At 43.8% G+C, this 9895-nt stretch overlaps 1 protein-coding gene across 1 annotated transcript; it reads left to right on the top strand.

Annotated features, from left to right (window-relative positions):
• LOC143370075 (uncharacterized) lies at positions 1-9836 on the top strand. The gene is made up of 10 exons (XM_076814688.1): positions 1-1001; positions 1053-1514; positions 1563-1649; positions 1807-1834; positions 2482-2585; positions 3459-3499; positions 4523-4593; positions 5311-5878; positions 7766-9725; positions 9800-9836. The coding sequence occupies exons 1-10, from the start codon at positions 1-3 to the stop codon at positions 9834-9836; spliced, it is 4359 nt and encodes a 1452-aa protein (XP_076670803.1).
• The last annotated feature ends 59 nt before the right edge of the window (positions 9837-9895 follow it).

Below are 9895 nucleotides of genomic sequence, written 5' to 3'. Positions count from 1 at the left end.
ATGGAGGTGGAGACCAATACAAAGGATAATGAAATGAGGGGTTATATTGATACGCTTAAGATGTTGATAACAACGGAAGCGCCAGATTCTCAATTAACTTATAATACGGAGCATCTACATGAAATGGATATAATGGTAACAACTTTGAGTTGGTTGGACCAGGAAATGGGTATCACAACCACGCAGTTCACGACTGAAGAGATAGGGACGTTTCATGACCAGGAGTATGGAGAGGAGTACGAACGTGCGTATGATGAATATGAAGATGAAGGAACAAAGGAATCAGTCACATGGTTTGAATATAAAGATGAAACTCCGATAGAGACCACGACCATAACCCATGCACTCATTACAACTACTGAATCAACTCCACCTCAAACCACATCAGAGGCGACAACAACAACTACTCTGGTACCTACTACGGAAACAGAAACTACATCTGTTGAAACAACGGCAGAACCAACAACAATTATTACTACGCCCGCTCCAACTACTGAATCAACGTCTGCTGAAACCACATTGGAGGCCACAACAACAACTACTCTGGCACCTACTACGGAAACAGAAACTACATCTGTTGAAACCACTGTAGAACCAACTACAACTACGCCCGCTCCAACCACTGAAACCACATTGCAGGCCACAACAACAACTACTCTGGCACCTACTACGGAAACAGAAACTACATCTGTTGAAACCACTGTAGAACCAACTACAACTACGCCCGCTCCAACTACTGAAACCACATTGCAGGCCACAACAACAACTACTTTGGCACCTACTACGGAAAGAGAAACTACATCTGTTGAAACCACTGTACAACCAACAACAACTACGACTACGCCCGCTCCAACTACTGAATCAACTCTACTTGAAACCACATTGGAGGCGACAACAACAACTACTCTGGTACCTACTACGAAAACAGAAACTACATCTGTTGAAATCACGGCAGAACCAACAACAACTACGACTACGCCCACTCCAACTACTGAATCAACGTCTGCTGAAACCACATTGGAGGCCACAACAACAACTACTCTGGTACCTAGTACAGAAACAGAATCTACAACTGTTGAAACCACTGTAGAAAAAACGACAACTACGACTACGCTCGCTTCAACAACTGAATCAACTCCACTTCAAACCACATTGGAGGCTACAACAACAACTACTCTGGCACCTACTACGGAAACAGAAACTGCATCTGTTGAAACCACTGTAGAACCAACTACAACTACACCCGCTCCAACTACTGAATCAAAGTCTGCTGAAACCACATTGGAGGCCACAACAACAACTACCTTGGCACCTACTACGGAAACAGAAACTACATCTGTTGAAACCACTGTAGAACCAACTACAACTAAGCCCGCTCCAACTACTGAAACCACATTGCAGGCCACAACAACAACTACTTTGGCACCTACTACGGAAAGAGAAACTACATCTGTTGAAACCACGGCAGAGCCAACAACAACTACTACTACGCCCGCTCCAACTACTGAATCAACGTCTGCTGAAACCACATTGGAGGCGACAACAACAACTACTCTGGCACCTACTACGGAAACAGAATCTACAACTGTTGAATCCACTGTAGAAGCAACAACAACTACGACTACGCCCGCTCCAACTACTGAATTAACGTCTGCTGAAACCACATTGGAGGCTACAACAACAACTACTCTGGCACCTACTACGGAAACAGAAACTACATCTGTTGAAACCACTGTACAACCAACAACAACTACGACTACGCCCCCTCCAACTACTGAATCAACGTCTGCTGAAACCACATTGGAGGCCACAACAACAACTACTCTGGTACCTAGTACAGAAACAGAATCTACAACTGTTGAATCCACTGTAGAAGCAACAACAACTACGACTACGCCCGCTCCAACTACTGAATTAACGTCTGCTGAAACCACATTGGAGGCTACAACAACAACTACTCTGGCACCTACTACGGAAACAGAAACTACATCTGTTGAAACCACTGTACAACCAACAACAACTACAACTACGCCCGCTCCAACTACTGAATCAAAGTCTGCTGAAACCACATTGGAGGCCACAACAACAACTACCTTGGCACCTACTACGGAAACAGAAACTACATCTGTTGAAATCACGGCAGAACCAACAAGAACTACGACTACGCCCGCTCCAACGGCTGAATCAACTCTTCTTGCAACCACATTGGAGGCGACAACAACAACTACTCTGGCACCTACTACGGAAACAGAATCTACAACTGTTGAATCCACTGTAGAAGCAACAACAACTACGACTACGCCCGCTCCAACTACTGAATTAACGTCTGCTGAAACCACATTGGAGGCTACAACAACAACTACTCTGGCACCTACTACGGAAACAGAAACTACATCTGTTGAAACCACTGTACAACCAACAACAACTACGACTACGCCCGCTCCAACTACTGAATCAACTCTACTTGAAACCACATTGGAGGCGACAACAACTACTCTGGTACCTACTACGAAAACAGAAACTACATCTGTTGAAACCACTGTACAACCAACAACAACTACGACTACGCCCGCTCCAACTACTGAATCAACTCTACTTGAAACCACATTGGAGGCGACAACAACAACTACTCTGGTACCTACTACGAAAACAGAAACTACATCTGTTGAAACCACTGTAGAACCAACAACAACTACGACTACGCCCCCTCCAACTACTGAATTAACGTCTGCTGAAACCACATTGGAGGCTACAACAACAACTACTCTGGCACCTACTACGGAAACAGAAACTACATCTGTTGAAACCACTGTACAACCAACAACAACTACGACTACGCCCGCTCCAACTACTGAATCAACTCTACTTGAAACCACATTGGAGGCGACAACAACTACTCTGGTACCTACTACGAAAACAGAAACTACATCTGTTGAAACCACTGTACAACCAACAACAACTACGACTACGCCCGCTCCAACTACTGAATCAACTCTACTTGAAACCACATTGGAGGCGACAACAACAACTACTCTGGTACCTACTACGAAAACAGAAACTACATCTGTTGAAACCACTGTAGAACCAACAACAACTACGACTACGCCCCCTCCAACTACTGAATTAACGTCTGCTGAAACCACATTGGAGGCTACAACAACAACTACTCTGGCACCTACTACGGAAACAGAAACTACATCTGTTGAAACTACTGTAGAAAAAACAACAAGTACGACTACGCCCGCTCCAACTACTGAATCAACTCCACTTCAAACCACATTGGAGGCGACAACAACAACTACTCTGGCACCTACTACGGAAACAGAAACTACATCTGTTGAGACCACTGTACAACCAACAACAACTACGACTACGCCCGCTCCAACTACTGAATCAACTCCACTTCAAACCACATTAGAGGCGACAACAACAACTACTCTGGCACCTACTACGGAAACAGAAACTACATCTGTTGAAACTACTGTAGAAAAAACAACAAGTACGACTACGCCCGCTCCAACTACTGAATCAACTCCACTTCAAACCACATTGGAGGCGACAACAACAACTACTCTGGCACCTACTACGGAAACAGAATCTACAACTGTTGAATCCACTGTACAACCAACAACAACTACGACTACGACCGCTCCAACTACTGAATCAACTCCACTTCAAACCACATTGGAGGCGACAACAACAACTACTCTGGCACCTACTACGGAAACAGAAACTACATCTGTTGAAACTACTGTAGAAAAAACAACAAGTACGACTACGCCCGCTCCAACTACTGAATCAACTCCACTTCAAACCACATTGGAGGCGACAACAACAACTACTCTGGCACCTACTACGGAAACAGAATCTACAACTGTTGAATCCACTGTACAACCAACAACAACTACGACTACGACCGCTCCAACTACTGAATCAACTCCACTTCAAACCACATTGGAGGCGACAACAACAACTACTCTGGCACCTACTACGGAAACAGAATCTACAACTGTTGAATCCACTGTAGAAGCAACAACAACTACGACTACGCCCGCTCCAACTACTGAATTAACGTCTGCTGAAACCACATTGGAGGCTACAACAACAACTACTCTGGCACCTACTACGGAAACAGAAACTACATCTGTTGAAACCACTGTACAACCAACAACAACTACGACTACGCCCGCTCCAACTACTGAATCAACTCTTCTTGAAACCACATTGGAGACGACAACAACAATTACTCTGGTACCTACTACGAAAACAGAAACTACATCTGTTGAAACTACTGTAGAAAAAACAACAAGTACGACTACGCCCGCTCCAACTACTGAATCAACTCCACTTCAAACTACATTGGAGGCGACAACAAAAACTACTCTGGCACCTACTACGGAAACAGAATCTACAACTGTTGAATCCACTGTACAACCAACAACAACTACGACTACGACCGCTCCAACTACTGAATCAACTCCACTTCAAACCACATTGGAGGCGACAACAACAACTACTCTGGCACCTACTACGGAAACAGAAACTACATCTGTTGAAACTACTGTAGAAAAAACAACAACTACGACTACGACCGCTCCAACTACTGAATCAACTCCACTTCAAACCACATTGGAGGCGACAACAACAACTACTCTGGCACCTACTACGGAAACAGAATCTACAACTGTTGAATCCACTGTACAACCAACAACAACTACGACTACGACCGCTCCAACTACTGAATCAACTCCACTTCAAACCACATTGGAGGCGACAACAACAACTACTCTGGCACCTACTACGGAAACAGAAACTACATCTGTTGAAACTACTGTAGAAAAAACAACAAGTACGACTACGCCCGCTCCAACTACTGAATCAACTCCACTTCAAACCACATTGGAGGCGACAACAACAACTACTCTGGCACCTACTACGGAAACAGAATCTACAACTGTTGAATCCACTGTACAACCAACAACAACTACGACTACGACCGCTCCAACTACTGAATCAACTCCACTTCAAACCACATTGGAGGCGACAACAACAACTACTCTGGCACCTACTACGGAAACAGAATCTACAACTGTTGAATCCACTGTAGAAGCAACAACAACTACGACTACGCCCGCTCCAACTACTGAATTAACGTCTGCTGAAACCACATTGGAGGCTACAACAACAACTACTCTGGCACCTACTACGGAAACAGAAACTACATCTGTTGAAACCACTGTACAACCAACAACAACTACGACTACGCCCGCTCCAACTACTGAATCAACTCTTCTTGAAACCACATTGGAGACGACAACAACAATTACTCTGGTACCTACTACGGAAACAGAATCTACAACTGTTGAATCCACTGTACAACCAACAACAACTACGACTACGACCGCTCCAACTACTGAATCAACTCCACTTCAAACCACATTGGAGGCGACAACAACAACTACTCTGGTACCTAGTACAGAAACAGAATCTACAACTGTTGAATCCACTGTAGAACCAACAACAACTACGACTACGCCCGCTCCTACTACTGAATCAACTCCACTTCAAACCACATTGGAGGCGACAACAACAACTACTCTGGCACCTACTACGGAAACAGAATCTACAACTGTTGAATCCACTGTAGAACCAACAACAACTACGACTACGCCCGCTCCAACTAATGAATTGACGTCTGCTGAAACCACATTGCAGGCTACAACAACAACTACTCTGGCACCTACTACGGAAACAGAATCTACAACTGATGAATCCACTGTAGAACCAACAACAACTACGGCTACGCCCGCTCCAACTACTGAATTAACGTCTGCTGAAACCACATTGGAGGCGACAACAAAAACTACTCTGATACCTAGTACAGAAACAGAATCTACAACTGTTGAATCCACTGTAGAACCAACAACAACTACGACAACGCCCGTTCCAACTACTGAATTAACGTCTGCTGAAACCACATTGGAGGCGACAACAACAACTACTCTGGCACCTACTACGGAAACAGAATCTACAACTGTTGAATCCACTGTAGAAGCAACAACAACTACGACTACGCCCGCTCCAACTACTGAATTAACGTCTGCTGAAACCACATTGGAGGCTACAACAACAACTAGTCTGGCACCTACTACGGAAACAGAAACTACATCTGTTGAAACCACTGTACAACCAACAACAACTACGACTACGCCCGCTCCAACTACTGAATCAACTCTTCTTGAAACCACATTGGAGACGACAACAACAATTACTCTGGTACCTACTACGGAAACAGAATCTACAACTGTTGAATCCACTGTACAACCAACAACAACTACGACTACGACCGCTCCAACTACTGAATCAACTCCACTTCAAACCACATTGGAGGCGACAACAACAACTACTCTGGTACCTAGTACAGAAACAGAATCTACAACTGTTGAATCCACTGTAGAACCAACAACAACTACGACTACGCCCGCTCCTACTACTGAATCAACTCCACTTCAAACCACATTGGAGGCGACAACAACAACTACTCTGGCACCTACTACGGAAACAGAATCTACAACTGTTGAATCCACTGTAGAACCAACAACAACTACGACTACGCCCGCTCCAACTAATGAATTGACGTCTGCTGAAACCACATTGCAGGCTACAACAACAACTACTCTGGCACCTACTACGGAAACAGAATCTACAACTGTTGAATCCACTGTAGAACCAACAACAACTACGGCTACGCCCGCTCCAACTACTGAATTAACGTCTGCTGAAACCACATTGGAGGCGACAACAAAAACTACTCTGATACCTAGTACAGAAACAGAATCTACAACTGTTGAATCCACTGTAGAACCAACAACAACTACGACAACGCCCGTTCCAACTACTGAATTAACGTCTGCTGAAACCACATTGGAGGCTACAACAACAACTACTCTGGCACCTACTACGGAAACAGAAACTACATCTGTTGAAACCACTGTACAACCAACAACAACTACGACTACGCTCGCTCCAACTACTGAATCAAAGTTTGCTGAAACCACATTGGAGGCTACAACAACAACTACTCTGGTACCTAGTACAGAAACAGAATCTACAACTGTCGAAACCACTGTAGAAAAAACAACAACTGCGACTACGCCCGCTTCAACTACTGAATTAACGTCTGCTGAAACCATATTGGAGGCTACAACAACAACTACGCTGGCACCTACTACGGAAACAGAAACTACATCTGTTGAAACCACTGTACAACCAACAACAACTACGACTGCGCCCGCTCCAACGGCTGGATCAACTCCACTTCAAACCACATTGGAGGCGACAACTACAACTACTCTGGCACCTACTACAGAAACAGAAACTACATCTGTTGAAACCACTGTAGAACCAACTACAACTACGCCCGCTCCAACTACTGAATCAACGTCTGCTGAAACCACATTGGAAGTCACAACAACAACTACTCTGGTACCTAGTACAGAAACAGAATCTACAACTGTCGAAACCACTGTAGAAAAAACAACAACTACGATTACGCCCGCTCCAACTACTGAATCAACGTCTGCTGAAACCACATTGGAGGCTACAACAACAACTACTCTGACACCTACTACGGAAACAGAAACTACATATGTTGAAACCACGGCAGAACCAACAATAATTATGGCTACGCTCACTCTATTTACGGAAACAACTCCTCGTGAAACCACATTGGAGACCACAACAACTACGCTGGTACTTACTACAGAAACTACAACTATTGAAACCACTGTAGAAACTACTACAACCACCTTAATACCTACATCCACGGCTGAAACATTTGTCGAAACTGTAACAACCACTTTGATGCCCACCTCCACGACGGAAACAACTACTGCTGAAACCACTGTGGAAACTACGACCACAAATTTAATACCTACATCCACGACTGAAACAACTCTGACTGAAACGACTGTGGAATCTACGACTATCACTTTGGTGCCCACATTAACGGCGGCAACTACCTCTGCGGAAACCACTGTGGAAACTACAGCAACCATTTTCATACCTGCATCAGTGTCAGAAACAACACTTGCTGAAACCACTGTAGAAACTACGACAACCACTTTAATACCTACATCCACGGCTGAAACATTTGTCGAAACTTTAATAACCACTTTGATGTCCACCTCCACGACGGAAAAAACTACTGCTGAAACCATTGTGGCAACTACGACCACCACTTTAATACCTACATCCACGACTGAAACAACTCTTGCTGAAACGACGGTGGAGTCTACGACATTCACTTTAATACTCACATCCACGACTGAAACAACTCTTACTGAAAACACATTGGAGACTATACCGGCAACCACTTTGATGCTGACATCATCAACGGCAATGGTGATTACCCCATCGGTGTCTACGACTAAAACAGTTGTTGTGTCAACGACGACTCTAGTAGAAACTACTACGGCGCCACCTAAAGAGCTAACAACGGAAATAACGGCTGCAGTGACTTTGACATTTCATGATATTGGCTATGAGGAGGAATACAAAGAAGAATACGAGGAAGAAGAGGAACCTACTGAAAAGCAGCCGGAGTGGGTCGACTATGAAGCGGAACCAATATCTACATTGTCACCAAGGGAGACAACTGAAGTAACTCTTACAATCTCAACACCATCACTATTAGTCACTACTGAGCCTCCTATTAGGGTAACCACACCAGTTGTGGAAATTATAAGAACCACGGTATCTACAACGGAGAGTACTGTATCTGCTACCACTGAAACATCAGAAAGTACAACTGAATCTACAAGTGTAACTACAGAACCAACATTCACTATAGAAACTACTGAAGAAACTGTAATAACCTTTCCGTATGTGGAGATTGAAGCCACTTCGCCATTCCCTACCACTGAAATCGTAATAACAACCATCGAAGGAACCACTTCTACTGAAACATCAGAATCGACAACCCAAACCACAGCAGTAAGTACAGAATCGCTGGCTCTTAGTAAAACTACAGAAATCCCAACTACAGAACTCACAACTGAATCAGTAGAAGTGACTACAGAATCAGTGCCAGTAAATCAAATGACAGAAGAAACAACTACGTCTATGGAGACAGAATTTACTTCTTCATTACCTACCACAGAAATTATAATAATAACCACGACCGAACCATCTGTCGTCACTAAACCATTGCCTCTTGATGAAGAAACAGAAAGTGCCACGATAGTCCGAATTACTGAAGTGACCAGAACAACTACAGAAGCCCCCACCAACGTGACTGAAACAATAGAACTGACAACTGAATCCGTAGGACTAACTACAGAATTAGCGGCAGTGAATGAAACGACAGAAGAAACAACTATGTCTATGGAGACAGCATCTACTTTGTTCCTTACCCCTGAAATTATAATAATAACCACGGAAGAAGTACCTACTATTACTGAAACATCAGAATCTACCAATGAATCTAAAACAGTAACTACGGAATCGTTAGCAGTTAATGCAACTACAGAAATGTCAGAAGCAACTACAACATTTACAGAAAGGGAGGCTACTTCGCCGATACCAATAACTGAAGTAACAAGAGAAACTACAGAAACTACATTTAAAATTACTGAAACATCAGAGTCCACAACCGAATCCATAGTAATGACTACGGAATCGTTGTCATTTAATGAAACCACAGAAACGACGGAAACGGCAAATACGTATGTAAAGACAGGGACTACGTCAGTAACAAGAGTAACTACAGAAACTCCATTCAATATCACTGAAACGACAGAATCCACAACGGAGACTACGATATCATTAACTGTTAACGAAACTACAGAATCTAGCACAACCTCCGTAAAGACAGAAGCTACATCGCCAGTTCTAC

The sequence above is a fragment of the Andrena cerasifolii genome, chromosome 6 (assembly GCF_050908995.1).
Source record: "Andrena cerasifolii isolate SP2316 chromosome 6, iyAndCera1_principal, whole genome shotgun sequence".
Taxonomy (NCBI): domain Eukaryota; kingdom Metazoa; phylum Arthropoda; class Insecta; order Hymenoptera; family Andrenidae; genus Andrena; species Andrena cerasifolii.
This window is presented reverse-complemented; position numbering and strand designations above follow the sequence as displayed.

Bases quoted from the DNA above. Each gene is read 5' to 3' on its own strand.
- LOC143370075 (XM_076814688.1), top strand. From the start codon at position 1: ATGGAGGTGGAGACCAATACAAAGGATAATGAAATGAGGGGTTATATT. The intron at 1,002-1,052 runs GTCTGCTGAAAC...TCTGGTACCTAG, and splicing joins ACTCCAACTACTGAATCAAC to TACAGAAACAGAATCTACAA. The intron at 4,594-5,310 runs GCTCCAACTACT...ACCACATTGGAG, and splicing joins CAACAACTACGACTACGACC to ACGACAACAACAATTACTCT.